This window comes from Alosa pseudoharengus, unplaced genomic scaffold (assembly GCF_046254945.1).
Source record: "Alosa pseudoharengus isolate Yale_2024_CS ecotype anadromous, Long Island Sound unplaced genomic scaffold, YU_APseudo_1.1 YU_APseudo_1.1_scf_22, whole genome shotgun sequence".
NCBI classification, from domain to species: Eukaryota; Metazoa; Chordata; class Actinopteri; order Clupeiformes; family Clupeidae; genus Alosa; species Alosa pseudoharengus.
In genome coordinates this window covers 5,485,536-5,510,180 of record NW_027468680.1, presented here as the reverse complement: position 1 = coordinate 5,510,180, position 24,645 = coordinate 5,485,536, and the positions used below count along the sequence as shown (strand labels likewise).

At 43.6% G+C, this 24,645-nt stretch overlaps 1 protein-coding gene across 14 annotated transcripts in view; it reads right to left on the bottom strand.

The window, feature by feature from the left end:
- Positions 1-13,541: 13,541 nt before the first annotated feature.
- LOC143139664 (neurexin-3a) overlaps positions 13,542-24,645 on the bottom strand; it is a 236,513-nt gene continuing 225,409 nt past the window's right edge. For 6 of the 14 annotated variants that reach the window (XM_076300319.1, XM_076300316.1, XM_076300317.1 and 3 more), the window contains 2 exons: positions 22,295-22,373; positions 13,542-13,843 (listed from right to left, as the gene is read on the bottom strand). In XM_076300319.1, the coding sequence (XP_076156434.1) occupies positions 13,542-13,843; positions 22,295-22,373 (381 nt within the window). Of the gene's footprint in view, positions 14,492-22,285; positions 22,374-24,645 lie in introns of all 14 variants that reach the window. The other 8 variants (XM_076300324.1, XM_076300325.1, XM_076300328.1 and 5 more) reach the window with 4 other exon arrangements.

The window sequence follows — 24,645 nt, the reverse complement described above, 5'->3', positions numbered from 1 at the left end:
CCGGGAATCATTGTTGGTGTATGTCACTAAATGTACACATAAATTATTTTATTGTAAGGCCCCCCATGAACGAAAGTACACAAAACTTGGCATGCATTCGGAGGGTGTCATAATGATCCTACACTTTTAATTTCGTGCAGTTTTGACCTTGTCAGCCAGAGATATTGTGATGAAAACACCTAATTTTTTGCTTTTTAATTTTTAACTAGGTGGCGCTATACATGAAATAAGTGGTAATGGGATGGGTTGACATGCCCCCTTAAGACCAACATACATAAAAAAGGTGGACCTCCTAGGCCCTACGGTTCTCGAGATATTCACAGAAAACTGTCTCCGGCCACCTACAGGCCAGTTGGTGTATAGTAACATAAATTAATTTATTGTGTGGCCCCCCATGAACGGAATTCCACAAAATTTGGCGTGCATACAGAGGGTGTCATAATGATCCTACACTTCCAATTTCGTGCAGTTTTGACTATTTTAGGTCACAGATACCTTCAATTACAACACCTCATTTTTACTTTTTTGTGTTTAACTAGGTGGCGCTATACATGAAATGAGTGGTTATGGAATGGGTTGACATGGCCTCTTGAGATCAACATACAAAAAAAAAAATGGTCCTCCTAAACCCTACGGTTTTCGAGATATTCACAGAAAACTGTGTCTGCCCTACCCTCCTTTCGGGGGGTCCAGTTCAGCGGGGGGGCTACAGATCAAAACGAAAAACGATGGTTCCATGCTATCCATGTGGGGTTACATGCCCACCAAGTTTCGTGTACCCCCGTTTTTCAGTGTCCCGGGACTCATTGACGGAAATTTGGGCATGCGAAAAAAAAACAAAAAAAAAAAAACAAATTCTGACTAAACCTATATGACCGCCGCTTCGCTGCGCGGCGGTCATAATAACTAAATTAAAGCTAATTGCAGTCATGCTAACCTTGGCATGGTCTTTGTGGCAACACATTTCTCTATTAATCATTTAATCATTTTAATAAATGAATGAATGAATGCATGAATGAATGAATGAGTGCTTGAAAGGAGTGAATGAGTGAATGAATGAGTGAAGTCCTAAGTCACTGAAAACAGCTTTTGTAAAGCCACTTCTCAAGAAGAATAACCTGGATGCCTCCATGCTAAACAATTACAGGCCCATATCCAATCTACCTTTTATTGGCAAAATTATTGAAAAAGTAGTCTTTAATCAATTAACCACCTTCCTAACATCAAATGGGTATTTTGATTACTTTCAGTCTGGTTTTCGGGCAAATCACAGCACTGAAACAGCTCTCATTAAAGTTTCCAATGACATACGCCTAAACACAGATTCAGGTAAAACATCAGTCCTAGTGCTACTGGACCTTAGTGCAGCATTTGACACTGTTGATCACAATATTTTACTACACAGACTAGAAAACTGGGTTGGATTTACAGGCATAGTTATCAGCTGGCTAAAATCATATCTACAAGAAAGGAGCTTCTTTGTTGCCATTGGAAACTGTACCTCAACACCAACGTCCTTGACCTGTGGTGTTCCCCAGGGGTCGATCTTAGGGCCACTATTATTCAACCTCTATATGCTCCCACTTGGACAAATCATCCAAAATAAATTGATTTCATATCATAGCTATGCAGATGACACACAAATTTACTTAGCTCTGTCACCAAACGACTATGGTCCTCTTGAATCTATGTGTCAGTGTATAGAACAAATAAACACCTGGATGTCTCAAAGTTTTCTTCAGCTGAACAAAGAAAAAACTGAAGTAATTATATTTGGTAAAAAGGAGGAAAGACTTAGGGTTGCCAGTCTCCTTGACACAAAAGGGTTGAAGGCAAAGGATACAGTTAAAAATCTTGGTGTATTAATTGACAGTGATCTAAATTTCAACAGCCACATGAAAGCGACAACTAAATCAGCTTTTTACCACCTCAAAAATATTGCCAGACTCAGAGGGCTGATGTCAAAATATGACTTAGAAAAACTCATTCATGCATTTATCTCCAGCAGGGTTGATTACTGCAATGGACTGTTCACAGGCCTTCCTAAGGTGATACAAAATGCAGCAGCTAGGATTCTAACAAAAACTAAAAGAACTGACCACATTACTCCAATTCTTAAGTCCTTGCACTGGCTTCCAGTAAGTCACAGAATTGACTTTAAAGCTCTATTGCTTGTTTATAAATCAGTAAATGGAGCAGGACCTAAATACCTGTCAGACATGCTTCAGCAGTACACACCTTCGCGTCCTCTCAGGTCCCAGGTGAAAAACCTGCTAGTAAAACTAAACATGGTGAAGCAGCTTTTAGCTGCTATGCGGCTCAGCTGTGGAATCAACTTTCGGATGACATCAAAAAGGCCCCAACTGTAGCCAGTTTAAAATCTAGACTTAAAACCAAACTGTTCTCAGATGCTTTCTGCTAACTGTGCCCAGTTACAAATTCTGAATCTGCCTTGATAATTATTCTACTTTATCTTTTATTACTTTTTTTTACTACTTTTGCCTTTGTTTTTTGCTTACTAATTATCCTTTATTGTGTTTTATGTTTTCTTTTTATTATGATCTTTACCTTTTAACTATTCCTTGACTATATTGCCTTTCTATGGTTTTTATTTGTTATTATTGTTTGGTTTTGTTTATGTAAAGCACATTGAATGACCTCTGTGTATGAAATGCGCTATATAAATAAACTTGACTTGACTTGACTTGACTTGACTTGACTTGACTTGAATGAATCAGTACACCATTAACAAACATAGAAATGGGAGGACAACTAAAAAGCTAACTTACATACAGACAGGCTGAAAGTGTGACGGAGAGCCATCCCTACAGTTGAGTATGCGCTCTGACTGCCATAGCAATGAGCCTGGCTCTTTGGCATTGTGGTCAAGCAGCGGGTATCCCCGAAGACCTGGGTTGGCCGGGTGAAGTGTCTGACCTCTCCCTTCGCTACAGAAGGAATAAAGTAACGCATGAATGAATGATGTAGTGACATGTTGATATAATCTTGCAAAACTTCAAACTGCTGTATATCCCAGAGATCAAACACAAGCAATGAGAAGCGATGAGGGAGAAGTCCCTCTGGTTCATTTGCTCCTGGTCTCTTCGGATTGATGTGGTGTGTCTGGCTCAGTGCTCTTGTGTCTCTGTTGCCCCAAGCTCGGCCTCTAGCCACACATCCTCTGCCTACGCCAGCGCCCTTATTCTGCTTCAGTTGCACCTGCCCCTACATCTGCTTCAGTTGCCCCTGCCCCTACTTCTGCTGCTAATGCTTCTGTTGCCCCTGCCCCTACTTCTGCTTCAGTTGCCCCTGCCCCTACTTCTGCTGCTAATGCTTCTGTTGCCCCTGCCCCTACTTCTGCTTCAGTTGCACCTGCCCCTACTTCTGCTTCAGTTGCCCCTGCCCCTACTTCTGCTGCTAATGCTTCTGTTGCCCCTGCCCCTACTTCTGCTTCAGTTGCCTCTGCCCCTACTTCTGCTAGTTCTGCTTCAGTTGCCCCTGCCCCTACTTCTGCTTCAGTTGCCTCTGATGCTGTTTCTTCTCTTACCCCTTCTGCCCTTGCTTTTACTTCTGCCCCTACCCCTGCTACCTCCGCCCCTGCTTCTTCTGCCCCTGCCTCTGCTACTTCTGCCCTGCTGCTACTGCCCCTGTTGCTACTTCTGCCCCTGCCTCTACTGCTTCTGCCCCTGCTGAGTGCACGTGGGGCTCACTGTTAGTATTCCTGTGTAGAGGTGGCCTCTCCATGCAGCTCTCCTCTCCCCTCCTCTCCCCTCCTCTCCTCTCCCCTCCTCTCTTCTCTTCTCCTCTCCTCTCCCCTCCTCTCCTCTCCTCTCCTCTCCCCTCCTCTCCTCTCATCTCCTAGGGTCCTTTCCTCTCCTCTCCCCTCCTCTCCCCTCTTCTCCTTTCCTCTCTTCTCCTCTCCTCTCCTCTCTTCTCCTAGGGTCCTCTCCTCTCCTCTCCCCTCCTCTCCTCTCTTCTCCTCTCCTCTCCTCTCCCCTCCTCTCCTCTCCTCTCTTCTCCTTTCCTCTCCTCTCACCTCCTCTCCTCTCTTCTCCTAGTGTCCTTTCCTCTCCTCTCCCCTCTTCTCCTTTCCTCTCTTCTCCTCTCCTCTCCTCTCTTCTCCTAGGGTCCTCTCCTCTCCTCCCCTCCTCTCCTCTCTTCTCTTCTCCCCTCCTCTCTTCTCCTCTCTTCTCCTCTCCTCTCCCCTCCCCTCCTCTCCTCACCTCTCCTCTCTTCTCCTTTCCTCTTCTCCTCTCTCCTCTTCTCATTTCCTCTCTTCTCCTCTCCTCTCCTCTCTTCTCCTAGGGTCCTCTCCTCTCCTCTCCCCTCCTCTCCTCTCTTCTCTTCTCCCCTCCTCTCTTCTCCTCTCCTCTCCTCTCCCCTCCTCTCCTCTCCTCTCCTTTCCTCTCCTCTCCCCTCCCCTGCTCTCCTCTCCTCTCCTCTCCTTTCCTCTCCCCTCCTCTCTTCTCCTAGGGTCCTTTCCTCTCCTCTCCCCTCTTCTCCTTTCCTCTCTTGTCCTCTCCTCTCCTCTCTTCTCCTAGGGTCCTCTCCTCTCCTCTCCCCTCCTCTTCTCCTCTCCTCTCCTCTCCTCTCCTCTCCACTCCTCTCTTCTCCTCTCCTCTCCTCTCCTCTCCCCTCCCCTCCCCTCCTCTCCTCTCTTCTCCTTTCCTCTCCCCTCTTCTCCTCTCTTCTCCTAGGGTCCTTTTCTCTCCTCTCCCCTCCTCTCCTCTCCTCTCCCCTCCTCTCCTCTCCTCTCCTCTCCCCTCCTCTCCTCTCATCTCCTAGGGTCCTTTCCTCTCCTCTCCCCTCCTCTCCCCTCTTCTCCTTTCCTCTCTTCTCCTCTCCTCTCCTCTCTTCTCCTAGGGTCCTCTCCTCTCCTCTCCCCTCCTCTCCTCTCTTCTCCTCTCCTCTCCTCTCCCCTCCTCTCCTCTCCTCTCTTCTCCTTTCCTCTCCTCTCACCTCCTCTCCTCTCTTCTCCTAGTGTCCTTTCCTCTCCTCTCCCCTCTTCTCCTTTCCTCTCTTCTCCTCTCCTCTCCTCTCTTCTCCTAGGGTCCTCTCCTCTCCTCCCCTCCTCTCCTCTCTTCTCTTCTCCCCTCCTCTCTTCTCCTCTCTTCTCCTCTCCTCTCCCCTCCCCTCCTCTCCTCACCTCTCCTCTCTTCTCCTTTCCTCTTCTCCTCTCTCCTCTTCTCATTTCCTCTCTTCTCCTCTCCTCTCCTCTCTTCTCCTAGGGTCCTCTCCTCTCCTCTCCCCTCCTCTCCTCTCTTCTCTTCTCCCCTCCTCTCTTCTCCTCTCCTCTCCTCTCCCCTCCTCTCCTCTCCTCTCCTTTCCTCTCCTCTCCCCTCCCCTGCTCTCCTCTCCTCTCCTCTCCTTTCCTCTCCCCTCCTCTCTTCTCCTAGGGTCCTTTCCTCTCCTCTCCCCTCTTCTCCTTTCCTCTCTTGTCCTCTCCTCTCCTCTCTTCTCCTAGGGTCCTCTCCTCTCCTCTCCCCTCCTCTTCTCCTCTCCTCTCCTCTCCTCTCCTCTCCACTCCTCTCTTCTCCTCTCCTCTCCTCTCCTCTCCCCTCCCCTCCCCTCCTCTCCTCTCTTCTCCTTTCCTCTCCCCTCTTCTCCTCTCTTCTCCTAGGGTCCTTTTCTCTCCTCTCCCCTCCTCTCCTCTCCTCTCTTCTCCCCTCCTCTCTTCTCCTCTCCTCTCCCCTCTTTTCCTTTCCTCTCCTCTGCTCTCCCCTCCTCTCCCCTCCTCTCTTCTCCTCTCCTCTCTTCTCCCCTCCTATCCCCTCCTCTCTTCTCCTCTCCTCTCCTCTCCCCTCTTCTCCTCTCCTCTCCTCTCCTCTCCTCTCCTCTCCCCTCTTCTCCTCTCCTCTCCTCTCCCCTCCTCTCCTCTCCTCTCCTCTCATCTCTTCTCCCACGCTGCCTGTGCCTGGGCAGATTAATAATGCAGCAGGCCTTTTATCATATGGCCCTGGCTGTCTCGGGCCCGTCCACCAGCCCGTCCACCGGCACCAGCACTGCGCAGAGCGATTGGGTGAGTGAGTGAGTGAGTGAGAGAGAGAACCAGGCGGGACTAGACTGGACTGGGCTGGGCTGGACTGACATCTCTTCATCACTGGAGCACGCAGGCATCAAAGAAGCCTCCAGGGGGAAACCACTAGAGACAGCTGAAGGATGGATGTGGTCATGTGCTCTCTTTTTTCATCAGTGTATGTGTGTGTGTGTGTGTTTAGTGGTTTAGTGTGACCGTGTGTGTGTGTGTGTGTGTGTGTGTGTTTGTGTGTGTCTCTCTGTGTGTGTCTCTCTGTGTGTGCGTATGTGTGATCGTGTTTTTAGTGTGATTATGTGTACGTGTCTGTGCATGCATGTGTGTGTGTGTGTGTGTGGGTGTGTGTGTGTGCTTGTGTGAAGTGTGTTACTGTCATGTTGGCCCTTGTTCTTCCTGTTGTGACTAAATATTCAACAGCTGACATCAGTATGGGACAACACCTCCGAGGAGTTACACAGCTATATTAAAACCTGCTCTATGTTTTCAACACAGGCTTCACCACCATTATAAGATGTAAATTCCACTCAGCTCTTCCATAATGTTTGATTAACATAGATTTCCCTCTAACAATGTCAGCATCCATTGCACTCACAATATCTGTACAATGGTATGTTTTGGCTGGCCGAAGTCAAACAGAACCCACCACAATATGTTCAGATCATTTCAAACACAAGGCATTAGCATGGTTACCCATCATGCTCTACTGCATTCTGTGGCCATTTGCTTGCCCTGCTGACAAAGCTGTATGTGTATGTGGAGTGTGTGTGTGTGTGTGTGTGTGTGTGTGTGTGTGTTGCTCCTTAAGCTCTCTGAATAGGAGAGCCAGGGCTTGGCAGTGGGCAGTGTTTAATTCCGAGAGTTTGGATTGTGGTTTGCGGACAGCGGCTTTTTGTGTGGTCTGGTCTGAGGCGTTATGTAACATTATTTTATGTTTCACGTAACATTATACAATGTATTAGGTCAGCAGATAACTGGGTCACCGAGGCCCTCCTCCTCTGTTTTAAGGCAGCCGGGTTAACAGGTTCATTCGGCCTGTCCTAGAACCACATCTGTGACAGGTCTGCTCAGGATAGATAGATAGATAGTTAGATAGATGGATAGATAGATACATAGATGTTGTGGGACAATGTTTATGAGAAACTAAATCCGACTCACTGTTCCTTGAAAACAAAACTTTCTCCCTTGAACTTGAAGTTTTGAGCTAGAAAGCTCTTCTTCAGCCTTGTTAGTATGACAAAAAACATCACCTTCTTCTGAGAACTTCAAAAAGGCTTCTTTCCCAGGGAGGAGTGGTGTGCCAGAGCTTATTTCTCTCATTTGTTTGTCCTCCTTTCTGAGCATGTGTCGGGACTGCATGCGCTTACGTTCCACGTCTTGGTTTGGGAGCACAGTTTAAGCCTGGTAGAATGATGCCACAGGCCCATATGGACCACCAGAGAGAGAGACATCTAAGGTTATGGTGTGTTTTAGGGGGCAGCCGTGGCCTACTGGTTAGGGCTTCGGGCTTGTAACCGAAGGGTTGCTGGTTGAATCCCCGACCAGTAGGAAACATGTGGGTGGGGAAAGTGGTTGAGCACTGCTCTCCTATGCCCACATCCACGGCTGAAATGCCCTTGAGCAAGGCACCTAACCCCTCACTGCTCCCCGAGCGCCGCTGTAGCAGGCAGCTCACTGCTCTCGGTAAGTGTGTGCTTCACCTCACTGTGTGTTCACTGTGTGCTGTGTGTGTTTCACTAATTCATGGATTGGGATAAATGCAGAGAACAAATGTCCCTCACGGGATCAAAAGAGTATATATACTTATACTTATAGATTGCAAAGACACTGGCTAACACTGACTAAGACACACACTGAGGAGTCAGTGATTGAGAACCTGAATGTGGTGAATCCAACAGTGAAGTAACATTAGACTTAAGTCTGCATGACTCATGAGTCAGTAAGTTGCTCTTGAGCGCCATCCGTTGGGTGTGACTACCCTACTGCAGCTGATTCTATGCATTTAGTCTAGACGCAGAGTCGGAATCCAGAGCCATGAAATGTAATGGTTTCAGCGAGAGGTTTTTATTAAAACTATAAAAACAGAATGGCCTTAAACGTAAGTCTAATGGTCTTAACTTTCAGCACATTCACACATTATGGAAACAATTACAGCCTACAGGCGGTCTATACACTATAGAATGGTCTATATGATGCAATGTAGCCTAATGATTTTAGTGGTGAGGTTGATAGCTTGCATACACTTGAATGAAAACAGCTTGAATATCTCTAATGACCTTTTAAAGAAACGCAACTCACATGCACACCTATGCACTCACACGTGTACATACATACAGAAATTATTTGTCATATTCAGTCATACAATGTCATTAGGTTGCTAAAGTGCATTATTATATTTGCCATATAGTGACATACACGCTTTATAGGTAAGATATGTACGCTGTAGCATGTTTTGCTATGTGTTTAACATAACGATATAAGACAAGAGAGCAGTTGCCATTGCACGCGAATCTCACCGAGTCTCACTTTCCTTACAGTCACGCTTTGTATATGCTTATGGATATTGCTATTATTCTGTCTATTCTGTTTATTATATCAACAATCGTTTTTATTTTAGTTTATTTTAGCCCATATGACTTTACTATAAATTGTAAATTTGAATGTAAATGTAATGCTTATTGATGTCACTGTAAGTCGCTTTGGACAAAAACATCTACTAGAACCATAAACATAAATAATATATCCTGCTGCGAGTTAATCTGTAACAGAAGGTGCCATTGACATTGAGATCAATGTATGATATTCAGTGATGTATGTAAATAGCAGCTCATTCATGTTATGATCTCCTCTTATAACACTACTGTACCTACACTCTTGAAACGATTGTGTTGAAAACAACACAACTAGCGTTGTTTTTAGTATAAGTATATACTCTTTTGATCCTGTGAGGGAAATTTGGTCTCTGCATTTATCCCAATCCGTGAATTAGTGAAACACACTCAGCACACAGTGAACACACAGTGAGGTGAAGCACACACTAATCCCGATGCAGTGAGCTGCCTGCTACAGCGGCGTTCGGGGAGCAGTGAGGGGGTTAGGTGCTTTGCTCAAGGGCACTTTAGCCGTGCCTACTGGTCGGGGTTCGAATCGGCAACAAGTCCGAAGTGCTAACCAGTAGGCCATGGCTGCCCCAAAACACATCTCTGTGTCCAGATAGGGACAACACAGTTTGTATTGTTTCCAACCATAGACTGTATATACAGTCTATGTTTCCAACACATTGCTTTTGTTATTCGTTACACAGTATGTGTTGAAAACAACACAACTTGCATTGTTTTTTAACACATCTCTGTGTCCAGATAGGGACAACACAGTTTGAGTTGTTTCCAACACATTCGTTTTATGCATCATTAATATAATTTATATTATCTATAGTTTATAGCAGTTCTTCATTCTATAGTAACTTCTGAAATGATTTGTAACCCTGCTTGCAGTTAGTATACAGTAGAGCTGTTTTGTCTATTTTAGATCTGCAGATGCACACACACACACACACACACACACACACACACACACATTGTGACACTGCCGACCATTTGCCTGCTCAACATGCCAGAGTTTAAAGAATGGCCAAACTCTTTGTCTAATCAGCAAGAGAAGATGATAATGATCTGGGATGCAGCCGTAAAAGATTAAACCTAGAGCTCAATCAGAAATCTTCAAATGTTCAAAATGTCCAACTGAACTACATCTCTAAGAACACAATGTTGAGTCAGATTGACTTTGGTTCCACTCCCCATTTCTTGTCTCTTCTTTTTAGTATAGACCGACTTTAGTGAATAGACAAAAAAAGATGTGAAATAATCAGTTGAGCTGATCTGGAATTGGTTGGGGGGTTATTGAATTCTAGCCTTTTTGAATTTTAATTAACTCTCCTGCTGCTCAGAGAAAAGGCGTTCCTTGGTCAATGCAGTTCAATAAGCCAGCCACCCATATAATATGATGTTCATTTGGAAATCGTACACCTCACAAATTGGTTTCAGCTGAAACGGTGTTTGCCTGCTAACATGGGCAGGGGCAGCAGTAGCATACTAAATGCCACTCTCACTAGCGCATGTACCTGCAGCATTCACTCCTGTTCCTACACTGCACTACACTTCAGAGGAACGAGATGAGAAGCTCTATTTACTCGTGACAAAATTACGGGATCTCAAGAATAAGATCCTCTACATACCATGAGCGGCATGCCTTCCGTCGGGCAATAGTTATATTGAAGGACTATTGGTACATCGCAGTAGGCTCTACTGTGTCCAGTCCAGTGGTCACACCTGTAGAAAGAAAACCTCTCTCTCTTCCTTCCCTCTCAGCCAACCACATGACAGAAGAGTTCAATTCTAAAGTTGAGATATAAGACATTGAACCAATACAACCCAGGCGCAATGTTCATATTTTCCCCCAAAGTCAAAACTTGGTAACTGACTGATCAGAAGAAAGAATAAACATATTTATTATATTTCATCTTGATTTGTTTCCATTTAAAAGCACTGCATTAAGCATATTGCACATGCATTTAATACTTGCCTTGTATAACATCTGACATTCACTTGACAAGGTTATATTTTGCTGACCCACGTAAAGCTGCAATTGCAATTTTAACATAGTTACTATAGCAGCCTGGAAAACTGATTACAATGAATGAACCAACAATACAAAACAATGACAGCAGTGAAAATAAAAATATTGATCATTTGTTAAGAGATATTCAAGAGATAATGCCATGATTGTCAAGAATTCACCACGCAGAGAATGTTACAGTTATCAGCACTGTTTCGTGCAGAAATGCAAGAAAACGAAGTATGGGAGATTTGGAAGCAACATCAGCACACAACCCTATAAAAAGAAATGGTCACAGAGGGCTCAATAGCATAGAATGACTCTTTATAGTGCATGGTGATTCATTTAGATCTATACAGCTATAACTATTTTTTTTTCTAAATACTCTAGATTCTGAATTATACAAAAATAACAGTCATCAGTTGGAGGCAAGGGCTTGTTGCCCTCTAACTTTAGTAAGGCCGAAACTCCCACACTGTTCGTCCGTTTCCTTGAGGAAAACTAGTATCTACCTTACTGGAGTTCTTCCCTGGCATACTCGGTTTCGCATGGGAGATGAGATGGTCTCTCGAGGTAAGAGTGTAATGAAGTCTATACTCTTCTTTAGAGTAAGTGTGCTCATCCCATCGTGAATTCACAGTATGTTTGATCTGACAGCCAGATCTCAGGGCCTGACAACTCAAACGTCCATGAACCACTGCTTTAAGTGTTTACTGGCCGGTTCATCGGACTTACTCGGTTTGAGTACAGTAAGACACGTCTGAGTTTGACCAAAGTCAGCAGGCCAATATCGGTAATGTTTGCTAATGCCTCCATATCCACCCCTAAATACTTCTACCTGTCACATTCTCACAAGTTGTCTCGATGAGAAAAAATCTGCATCTTGCTTCTAAACACTCTACACCTGCCACCTATAGATTCTATATCTTACCACAACTGTAATGTAAACTGCAGGTTTACATTGATGAACATATAAAAGTAAGAGTGAATGCTGCCCCTGTGGACTAAACAAACAGACAAACTAACAAACAAACCAACAAAAAGGCTCCAGCAAACAAATCATGATATACACAAGAACTCTTACTAAGAGATCATGACAAACTTGTAAACAATTTCTGTGGAATGCTTTATTTAAATAACTGTTTTTAAATGAAACCTAAACAAATATGTAAACAAACATGATGTGTAAAGTCAACAAAATTAAATAAACAGATAGTAAAAATTGGATAGCAAAAAGTCAAACGGTAATGCACTGTCAATACATATAACAATAATAAGGTATATTCATAAATGATTAAAAAAAAGAGATGACTTGAGTGATTGACACGACACATGAATGCAGGAAGCAGGAGGTTGTTTTGTCCTAAGTTGAGGTAATAAGCACTGCGTGTTGGCAGAATATGATGTATGAAATCACTTTGCATCCCAAATAGTTTGCATGTATTTTCAGTTCTGTCAATTCTTATTGGAATAAAAATAACTGACAACAGTGACTTCACACCGTTAGGAAGGGTGTCTTGTCTTTGATGTTTGTAGTCAATTTCATATTCATGCGTGTCAGACATGTCTGCAAGAAAGCTTTGCTGTCTAACCTCGCATTCCTCACAACTCTTCTCAGAAATTATGGGCATGTCTTTCCTTTTTATTCATACTGAAGTCTTCATCTGTGTAAAAGTTCAAGAGTGTTGTCATGAAACACACACAGTAAGCTCAAAGGTCTGTTCTTTCAGCTGAACTACTGAAAAAACGTAACATAGGTGCTATATACAATATCTACCTACAAGGTACAACTGCTATAATTTCATAAAATATGTAAACAAATTTGTTCAGCCTTTTTTTTTTTTTCTTGACGCAGTTGACTGTGACAACAGATAGAATTCACACTTTTCACATTGGATTTATTTCTGAATAGACATCCTTAACAGTGTTATAGTTCTGTTTCAGTCCTGCACCATACAGCTTCATAAAAAAGAACAAGAGAAGATGGACCAACACACATACGACTGAGAAAGGACCAGCACTGGTAGCAAAGAAAAATAGATATTTTCCAGGAACTTTTTCTTTTCTTTTCTTTTTCTCGTTGACACTTTTGAGGGCGAAAGAGTCATTTGATGATTCACTGTCTGGTCTGGTGGATTTGTTCAAGCCAAGTTGAACACAGTTTACTGTAGCTTAAAGATGACATGCATTTACAATCAGTCGCTTTACTGAGACAAAGAGAGACACCAACTAGCTCTCCCCACCAACATGGCCAAAGTTACAGTCATCATACAATTAAGAGAATCTCTTTTGGGTGACAGTGTTCCACTAATCTGTCCTTTCTAACTTGGTATTATTGAATACATTTTTCTCTTATTTTTGCAGAGAGCAAACAAATCATATCAGACATCACATATAATGTATAAACAATACAAAGTTTCATTAGATTTTTTTTTTTTTGGCAGGAGTCCTTATCATTACTCTCTTTTTTCATCCCACACTTGTAAAACTGCCAGCACTATGTGTCGCTTACATGCTTGAAATGGCCGAAATAATTTTCTCCTTTTTTTGTACAGGAATACAAAAACAAGATTTACGCCATGGATCACATACCTCTAAAAGTCACTTAGGATTATGATGTTGCCGTGAAATATTCTACACTGATAACGTCTCTGACCATATAGAAGAATAAGGTCACTAATGTTTCTATGTACCATCTTGGTATTCTTACAATAGTAAGTGTGCTTTATATTACAGTCCATGTCATAGTTCAACGTCTCAGCACAGCTCTGGCAGAAACTTCTTTCCTTTCTTAAAATTGCAACTCCCGACAGGATAGATTTGTTTTAAAATGTCTTTGCTCTCTCTCTCTCTCTCTCTCTTTCTTTTTTCTTTCTCGCGCGCAACACTTTGCCATTCACACGTAATACTCCTTGTCCTTGTTTTTCTGTTTCTTGTTGCTGCTTTTCGAACTCGACTGTTTGTCCTTCATGACGGCTCCGTTCGACTGTGCTGAGTTAGTGATGTAATTCCTGGTCTCGTCCACCTGGTAAGATCCCTCGTCCCTGTTCCTGTACTTGTACATAGCGTACAGGAGAATAAGGATGCACAAAGCGGCAGCAGCAACTATCCCGACGACCATCCCCGTGGTGCTGCTAGATTCACGGACCACCTCGGAGGCCCCCGGAACCCTTCTGACGCCCGGCTCCGTGGGGATTGCTGTGGGTACAGTGCGGAACATGGGGGTGGTTATTAGCGAGCTCCTCAGCTTGGTGCTGTCTACCTCAAAGGACGTGGGCAACGGAAGCAAGACTACGTCTGGCTGGGGCTTAAGATCTCGGTTATTCATTTTGCCCGCGGGCAGCTTGGGTCGCTTCTCGGGTGGAGGGGGCACGGACGCACCTGCGCCTGCACCAGCGCGACTCAGCTTGGGGCTTAGAGACGCGGCCGTTGTAGTAGTGGTAGTCCTACCAGATTCGAAGGCTTTGTTAGGTCTAAAGTCCTTGGCGTCCCACTTAGGCGCGTGAACTTTGTAGCCACCTTCAAAAGCCGACGTGGACAAGGTCTTATCTGTTACCAAGGAGAAGGTGGTGTAAAAATCTTCATCATCAGAAGGGGAGAGTTTAGAGTCGAATGCTTCCCCAGAGCCAAACCCAGATATCACCAAGCCATCATCACAATCATCGCTGCCTCCGTCCGACAAGCAAGGTACCCCCGCCTCAGTTGCCATGGACAGGGACTCTTTGGTGGTCTCAGGAATGGTAGGGAAGGGGCGGAGGGTTGGGGGGAGGGGGATGGAGGGTGCGCGTGTGGCTAAAGGGGAGAACTCTAGGGGGTCCTCAATAAGCACTGGGATACTGAATTCTCCTAGAGGAGGGCAGACACAACAAAACCAGAGTTAGGGGCTGAGATAGTGGCACCACCACCGCAGTGACAAGAAACACCTCTGCAATGGCACAAAACAGTTTACTTTGTCAAATAACGACTCACGAATGAAATTAGGATGTGTTGACTAACAAAATTAGGATGCATCAAAATTTGAAATCAAAAGAGCCAAAAGAAAGAATCAAACAACAAACATCAAAAGGCTTCAAGAGGCTTGCAAGGGTGAGCCAGAACTGGCCACACGCCACTTTGTGGGTACTACAGCAGACTCTCAGATGTGTGGGCTGCCTTACAAAAGAGCCACATCTCTAACACTAAGTCTGATGAATACATCACATCTGAAAACAAGAAAGAGTGACTGATGACTAAAACTGAAGACCTAACACAAATACTCTTATCTCTCTCTTCTATGTCCAAGTCCAGTGCTTATTCCAAGGAGGCGCTGCCTTCTACCGTATTCTGCTGCGTACGGTGCTTTAACGGTGAACTCAAACTGGTGAGATTACCTGACCCTTACAGGATCCTTAATCCACATGAGCATTACATGAGAGAGTACTGACAGCCCTCCGCGGGCTAACTCCCTGCTAAAAGCCTGGCTCCTTGGGAGGCCTCTTGCCTTTTGAATGCTTTTTGTCAAACCAAACCAAAATGGAAGATTGGAACATTATGACAGCTGAATGTTTAGTGTATTTATATCTGAGGCCTTTTACGGGTGGGATGCTGGACTAGATTCTGGTAAAAGCATGCCATTGCTGTATGAGTGAAGTTAAGTAACTCAATCAATGGTCATACATGGAGAAACATGGTAACTAACATGCTAATAACATGGCAAAAGTCGAGATACGGTAGCATAAATAAAATATGTAAATAAATATTATAAGAGAAAGGAAAATATCACACAAAAAAGACAGCACATGTAAAACAAAAAATAACTCTGTTTATCATAAACATCACAGAAGGCATCCACAATTGAAAGAGCATTTTTATCAACACAACAAGAGCTCTACACATCACATTCAAAGAGACAGGGTAGGGGAGTGTTCACTTACATCATCAAATTGCCCGCATGATTTTGGCGTGAAGAAAAAAAGTTTACAAAAGAAAGTTGTGTAAGAATGTTCTTGGACAAGTTTCTCATAGAAAAAAATATTTTAGCCAGTATATTTGTCATTAGATATATCTCTAGACATGAGTGACCAGGGCGGCAACAACACATACATTCACACCACAGACCATGGAAAATAAAATTCACCATAATTCAGTTTTGTTTTTTCTTCAATAAATAACCCAGTTTGAATACAAAACTGTACATATTTGAGTTTCGGATCTTGATATATCTTTCAATAAATATCTACATTCTAATAATTTGATAAGTTTTTGCTTAAATTCATTTATTCTTTAGGTTTGAATGGATGAATGACTGTACATATTTTACCATAACTAGAAGGAGGGAGGGGGGGGGGTGGGGGCAGAGAGGGGTGGGGGGGATCTATGAACATACTACGTAGGAGATGACAATGATGGGGGTGATTGAGTAAGTCAGTGGCCATGTCCATGTAAAGGCAGAACGAAGCGGTCGAGCGGCATTAGAGCTTTTGGCTGTAAGGAAGGGATGGGGATATACACACAATGAGCATATACATGCCCATCTACGCAAAAGAACAAAACTCTAACACTGACAATCTGACAAACCCTAAACTGCAACTTCTTCGCCATGCAGTTCTATTATTATTATTTTTGTTAAAAAATGTTTTTTGGCAACCATTCATTAATTCAATTGTTCATCAGTATAGTTTAAAACAAGAGGACATATCAGCAGATCTGGAACCCTTTCACCGACAATAATATGTGCTTTTTTGTGATTTCATGAGGAGGAAGGGATCTGCATAATAACTAAATAAAAATAACTACACGGTAACATACAAACTATTTAATTTGATCAAGTAGTAGCATCGTTTTAAGCACATAGAATATTCGCTGAAATAGTTCCAAATCCAAAAATAAGTATAAAAATCAAAACATTATCAAATAGATTATTATCGTTATAAAATCACATTTAGTGTTACTCTCAGTGCTACTATTTTTTTCTTGTTTTTTAAGAAAAAAACTGAACCCAAAGTATCAGCAATTCCAAAATTATACTAGCAAACAAAAAAATTAAAATTGGTTTGAGGGTGTGTACACTATGAAACAAAACTCCCAAGGACGAAAGAACAAAGCAATTTGAATTTTCACACACTACAACCAGATGCACACACTAAGAATAAAAGACACACTTGAGAAGGACAGTTAGTGGCTAACTGTCGCCTCTGTCATGTGACCCGTTGACAAATATATCTGTCCTGGTTAGTTTTTTTTAAAACACGTAAAAGACGCGTGCAGTCTGGATGTATGTCAGAGAAGAGGAGACAATTGGCTGAGAAATGGGTTAATCTTTAACTGCAGATGTTGATGCATGCTTAAAGTAAGTTGCATTTAGGGAGAGTAGAGAAAGGGGGGACAGGCTGGGGGTGGGTAGGACGTGAGACAGGGGTCAAAGGTCATAGCTCTGTAACTCCACATCACCAAGGGCTGTAGGTTATCAACGGCTTTTAAAATTTCATCTGAGATATTCAACAAGGTCCATCAAGTTAATGAGGTTTTTGTTTAGCTTTGTTTGTTTACTTGCTTGTGTGATTGCACATTAAGGAAAAAGACAAACCTACAGACTTTGGTTCAACAGTCAGTCATTTTTGAGGAATTCCACAAGAGGGGCAACTAAATACCGAGTGATTAAGATTTATTTCTTTGACAATGAATTTCGTATGGAAAAGATTTTTCAGACCGCTTTATCATGTTTTGTAACTGATCCCACGGGTGTTTCCTATTCAGTTTGTTAAAGAAGTAGAGCTGTCTATTAGACATTCAGGTGAAACACTGCTACTAGGGATTTGCAGCAACAATAGGGCTTTTCAGGTGCTGCCTGCAAATCACTCTTCCCAAGAACCAGTGCTTCACCTGAAAATGGATAGAGTTATTTTGTCACTTTTGGGAGCTATAGACTAGCTGGTTCCAGCCAGGGATGTAGTAGTAGAATAAGAGGTGGGTAAGAGAAATTCTGGGATCTCGGTGAGGTGGACTGCACCAAGTAAGTATAAGTATACATACTCTTTTGATCCCTTAAGGGAAATTTGGTCACTGCATTTATCCCAATCCGTGAGCACACAGTGAGGTGAAGCACACACTAATCCCGGCGCAGTGAGCTGCCTGCAACAACAGCGGCGCTCGGGGAGCAGTGAGGGGTTAGGTTCCTTGCTCAAGGGCACTTCAGCCGCTTTCTGCTGGTCGGGGTTCAAACCGGCAACCCTCCGGTCACAAGTCCGAAGCGCTAACCAATAGGCCACGGCTGCCCCCAGTAGGCCACGGCTGCCCAAAAAGGCATTCAGAACATGTTTGATGATGGTGGAGGTTATTGTCCAATGTTTATAACTATACCAGTGGTATTAAATGGTTCCTAGAGTGTTCATGAGTGTACATATTGTGAATGTGGATAATACAATGTAATTTCTGAATGTTAAAAGTTGCAGTTGGTGAATAAACTCTTTTGAGAGGTGGATAAACTCTAATAAGAGATGGATAAACTGTGTTTACTTGCGTTTAGCCTCCACTACATCCATGGTTCCAACCACCTGAATGAGTTATGCTAAACAAGGCTAACGGTGGGTGCGTCAAACTGAGTTATTGCATGCACAGAGACGAGAAGGGTATCATCTTATCTAACTCTGGGACACACTAATCCCGGCGCAGTGAGCTGGCTGCTACAACGGCGGCGCTCGGGGAGCAGTGAGGGGTTAGGTGCCTTGCTCAAGGGGAGTAGTGAGGGGTTAGGTGCCTTGCTCAAGGGCACTTCAGCCACACCTACTGGTCGGGGCTCGAACCGGCAACCCTCCGGTTGAGAGTGCTAACCAGTGGGCCACACCTGCCCTCATTATTATTATTATTATTATTATTATTATTATTATTATTATTATTATTATTATTATTTCAATGAAGTGCAACACTTTCAATTAATTAGCTTTTTCTGCAGGAGAGGGATTGGACTGTAGGATTGTTAAATGGATCCGCAGTCTCCATACCAATACAGATTGCCCATCCCAGACCTCTCACTGCACACTCTACAGTATATCTGCATTTCAATGCTTAGTGTTACCTTAAGGCTAGTGCTGTATTCCTATGGCAAAGTGTGTGATTTTAGGCTGATTTCGAGCTTAGGGACATTTTAGCTGTATATTTAGAGAGTGTATTTCACCTAAGCCATGTTCTCTTTACTGTGCACACACTGAGACACACACACACACACACACACACACACACACACACACACTGAGACACACACACACACACACACACACACACACACACACACACTGAGACACACACACACACACACACACACACACACACACACACACAGCGTTTTAGAAGTGTAAAGCACTGTTGAGACCACTGAACCTCCAACTAAATGAAGCTCTAGCCAGTAGTTATTATGTAAAATTATGTTCTTGTTAGCTAAATGAAGCTGTAGCCAGTAGTTATTGTGTAAAATGATGTTCTTGTTAGCTAAATTAAGCTCTAGCCAGTAGTTATTATGTAAAAGGATGTTCCTGTTAGCCCGATAATTAGCCCACAGGGGACTTTTACCACTTAATTCAGAACAATCTTCACCTATTCATCCTAAAGAGAAACACTTAGGGATCTAACCGGTAGGAATACAGCAGGGAAAAGGGGGGTTTCACGTCTGCCAGAAAATGAACCACAGAAACAGTGTAGCAGCCTGTGCATGACAGCAGGACTGTTAAGGCATTCACCTGTATGTTGTCATGCTCATACGGATGAGTTGCATGTACTGTAATGGTTGAACACTTTTGAGTTGAGGAGGGGCTCAATGTGATTAAGGCACTGGGTCTGGAGTTTGAGTTGAGGAGGGGCTCAATGTGATTAAGGCACTGGGTCTGGAGTTTGAGTTGAGGAGGGGCTCAATGTGATTAAGGCACTGGGTCTGGAGTTTGAGTTTGTGGTGGGAGGTTTGCTTTATGTTTGTCTACGTCATCACTGGTTACCCTCATATGGAATTCCTTCATGGGGGGGAGATACAGTACAACACTTTTACAACCAGAGAACAGATTCACGGGACGACGTGGCAGCACAAGGACGGAGAGACAGACAGGTAGACACCCACATAGACAGAGTGCGGTGCGGAGAGAGAGAGACTGGGTGTGTATGTCAGTGCGTGTTTGTGTGTGTGCAGCTGACGTCTTTGCGTCTTTGCAACTGCAACCTTGGGGAATGTGATGTGCCAAACTTAGAACATGAACACAATCTCTCTCTCTCCCTCTCTCTTTCTCTCTCTCTCTCTCACTCTCTCTCTCTCTCACACACATACACACATTCACAGACACACTTTGACACACTCACACACACACACACACACACGCGCGCACAAACCCACACACCGGCACACAAAGAATGGTATATTAATCTGAGAAACAGGGCTATGGAGTCTAAAAAGCAATGGCCCTATTGAAGTGAATTTCATGCACAGCAGAGTAGATGCTATCTGAGGATGGATGAGCCTGAACGCTACGTCAACACACATAACAGATGACTGCTTGAGAAAAGGATGAGACTGACCAACAGTCACGCTTCTATGGCAATAAAATTCTTTTTATGCCATCTGCATTAAGATTGACCTTTATATGCAGACAGGTTTAGTTCTGTGGGAAGGGGGTCTAGAGAGTTGGGGGAATAGAGGGAAGTGGGGATAGGAAATATGGGAGGGGTGATGTATCATTCCTGAAACACAACTTTCTTGAGAAAGATTTCTATCAACAATCAATTTGTGGCCCCTTGTAATTTTTGATGGCAGGAAAAGATTTTGTTGCCTTGGTACAGCGTTTATATATATTTTTTGTTGTTGTTGCTTTGTTAATCCAAAGAATGGAAATGTCTTGATTAAAGCATCATGGCGGCACAAATGTTTTGCCAGAAAATGAGATCGAGAAAAAAAAAGACCAAAAATCATGCGGCACATGATGAAGCGAGAGACAACAAGGAATGCTCAAGTCAGGAGAACTGGGAGGCCGATGACAACAGCTCATGTGTTGATACATGTACAATGAATCGAACTGATCAAAAACTGTAACACAATCCCAAACACACACACACACAAACACACACTCACACACACACACACACACACACACACACACACGCACACATAAATAAAAACAAATAAAACAGAAAAAAAAAACAAGAAAAGCCTCACAGCATGCTTCACTGTTATCCAGCTGGAGAGAATGTCACATCTGACACAGTCACACACTCATGCAGTTTCGCACATCTGCGGATGTTTGGGGTTAGAATGGTGTGAATTTCTGTGTAAACGTGGTTGGGGTGATCGCGGGGCCCTCTCTGTGTCTGACCGCGTCAGAGACGGAGAACCGATTTAAAACCCTCTCACACTACCCGCTGCTTTGGGAGAAATTGGGATTGACCTTTCGGTCTGGAAATTCATTTAAGCCCTTTCCAGGGAAGAGTTGCGTGGTAGCGCCACCATAGAGGCCCCCCGTGCTTGCCATAGAGGCCCCCCGTGCTTGCCATAGAGGCCCCCCGTGCTTGCCATAGAGGCCCCCCGTGCTTGCCACGGCCCAGTGGTCTCACTGTGTGTTTCTAATCAAAGCACACTCTGTGGTCTCTTATTGATTGCGCCCAAATCCAGAAACTCTTCAATTAAAATGGAAGGTGCCCAAGCCATCAGGCTTCCCATAGGAGGACATTAGATGTCCTCCTAGAAATTGCTGGTTCCAATTCAGAACAACACAGCATCAGGACGAATTACAGAACTTTAAAGGACGTCAATACCCAAGTTCTCTCAAATACTTCAAAGGAAATATGAATTATCTCTGCTTGGTATATGATTAAAATTGTGAATTTTTGAAAATTATATTTTGTGCAACGTATTTATCTTGAAGAAAAATAATAGAATGAACAAAAAATGTACACAGAAATTCAATGATATCTGTTCTCTATCCAAATGTTAAACTTAGTACAAGCTTCCAAGTATGGGAGAAAAACTCGAATGAAATTAAAGCAGTTCTCGGACCAATTGCATTTACCCTGTTGTGTATAATATTATAAATTTACAGATAGCAATATCATAGAAGTATATCTCAAAATGTATCATGTCAAAAGGCACTTGCATAATTATTAAACACAGTACAAACCTTCCTATCTAAAATATGATACATTTTGAAGCATCAATGCAGAGAACATGCCACCTCTCGGGACTTCTTTTGTACTTTACGTTGGTGTATTAAACCATGCTATTTAATTAGATGTTCTAAGTACAAAATCAGTCCAAATCTGTGAGCATGTTAACCACTTCGGCAAACCCCATGGGCAAGTGTAGCTTAAAGTACTGATGTGGTTAAAATGGCTAATGATTATGACATGATTAGAGCCGCTTATTTCTACTGAGTCTGTCTAATCGCCTTCTTCTTAAGGAGCTTGACTGCTAACCATATGAACACTCACATGTTAAGCCCACAGACATGCAGGGATTTAGCTTGGACTGCAGGAAGTTACACTCATGAGACCATGGGGAGTGATGCTTTGAGGACCAGGTCCTCAGCTGTGTGTGTGTGTATGTGTGTGTGTGTGTGTGTGTGTGTGTTTGTGTGTGTGGATGTTTGTGTGTGTGGCAGAGCACAAGGTTGGAGCAAACAAAGTGAAACTAACCTAGCCCACCTGCATGGCCTGAGTCGCACTCCTCCAGGTCCTCGTCATCGCTGGAACATTCCGCCGATGACACAATGTCCTCCGTGGTCTTGGTTGGTTAATGGAGAAAGACACATGGCACAAACGAAGAGGACAGGTATGGGTATTCCTTAAACAATTTTATAAATAACAGAAGATAACATTTAAACGATTTGTGTGAACTGAAACCACACTACACTGGCTCAACAGCCTTAGGTGTGTGTGTGCTCCTGACTGCATCCCGATTAGTTAACATTCCGTTGACCCTCGAGCCAATGAATTCCACCGCTGCTCTCGCACACTCACAGTACCCTTCCAACCTTCACCTGAAGTTCTGAAATGAATATATTCCATTGTGTGTGTGTGTGTGTGTGTGTGTGTGTGTTGCGTGTGTGTGAGTTTGTGCATCACTCTTTTTTATGCCGTTGTTTTGATCTGCGCGGCTTACACTCTTTAATTTCTCGGTGTCAACTCAATCTTCCCCCTTGAACGGTTTGCATGGATTTCCATTACTATAGATCACAGCTATTGAGAGGGGTGGACTGAATCAGGCGGACGTATTCAGAGATTATCTGTTGGCGGCGGTGGGCCAGAGCTGTGATTTACGCCACTCCCTCTCACTCTCTCATTCCTCCGGCGTCGTGGCACCAAGCCGTTTTTCACTCGTTCGCACTCGCCATGGCTTTATTAAGAAACAGATTAGGATGAGGATAAAATAAGCACTGTCATAGAACAGGTTTATGAAATTATAAATAACAGTGGACGGAATGGAGAGGCTTCTCCTCACGGGGAACGGCAGGAGCCATAAATCTCGCCAAGCGTGATGGACTAATAAAATGTTTGTCCCTCCTCGTTCCCCCCCTCTGATGGACTTCCTGTGGAGAGGAAGTAGAGGGGGTGGGGGTGGGGGGGGGGTGGGTGTGCAAATCAGGAGGGGGGAGGGTGTTTGGTCGCGCGTCATTGACAAGGCAGACAGAGCGGCCCTGCACTTGGGAGTGTTGAGGAATACGGCTCGGGGTAAATATGAAATTATTCATTGAATTCATATTTAGTGTGGCAAAAAGGCTCATCTCGGCGTCTGAAAAGAAGGGGAAGATCGCAGATGTGAAGCGCAATGAGAAAAGTAATTGACTGATTCCAGAGAAAATTTGAAATTATCCCCCGATTTCCTGGTGAATGGCAGGGAGGTGGGCTGTTTAATATGGTAAACAAACCAAAGCTCGGCCTCCCAATTGCAAGTCAGTGTTTAAATGTCATAGACACCACCTGACCGGAATAACTAAGTTTCTGCAGCCCTCACTGAAAACTTCAGACTTCAGATTTGCCCAAAAGAGGGTGTTCCTCTCCTTTTCTCCTCTAAAGAACCATTTGTTTCGTGCTGTTTAGAATTATTCCTCACACGGTTTACCTCCACTTTGCCGGAGACACCAGCTCTGCCTATAGAATGTTTTTCTCAGTCCGTATCACGGCAACTCCCATCAGGTACCAAGCAACAAGGCACTGTTCTGAGCTTGGCAACATTATGACATTGTATAACCATCTATTGCTACTTTTGTCAGGCAGCAGAGAAGAGCCTAATCCACACATTTAACAATGAGAGAATATGTTTCCGTGGAGCATAAGCCTTTAACATTCATTGCAGCTCAGGGGATTAATCTCCTTCCTCACTTAAACTGGCTGGTCGACAGTGACGACGGGAACTTAATATTGAACTCCTGGAAGATTAGTCTTCTTCCCTCAGCTTTTTTCTCTAGCCCTAAGAGTGTAATGCTTCATGGTGTCCGCCAGATAAGCAAATCCATCTAAATCCTTTCAATTTATTTCCAGTCTTATTATGCATTATTTAAGGCACAAATGTTTCTTCCCCTAAAATCAAGAGGAGTCCATTCATTGGGTTGGTTTATTCTCTTTGAGTAGGCTAAAGCTGTGGGACAAAGTGAGAGATTTGTTAAGATGGCCCACCTATTTTTCACATATCCCTTAAAATTGTTTTTTTCCCCTAGCTGTCAAAATAAATTGAGTTAAAAAAATTTATTCAACTCGTTTTATGTTTGTTTGATGTCCACTGAACGATATCAGCATGCGTTTTTCTATACATTCCAGCAGAAAGACCTGCTCCCCTCCTTCACGGATAGCAGGACAAATGTAGCATAATAAGTGGGGAGAAGTGGAGTCAAGTCGACTGATGCTGAATGTGTGTGTATGTGTGTGTGTGTGTGTGTGTGTGTGTGTGTGTGTGTGTGTGTCTGTGTGTGTGTGTGTGTGTGTCTGTGTGTGTGTGTGTGTGTGTGTGTGTGTGTGTGTGTGTGTGTGCGTGTGTGTGTGTGTGAGCGTGTGTGTGT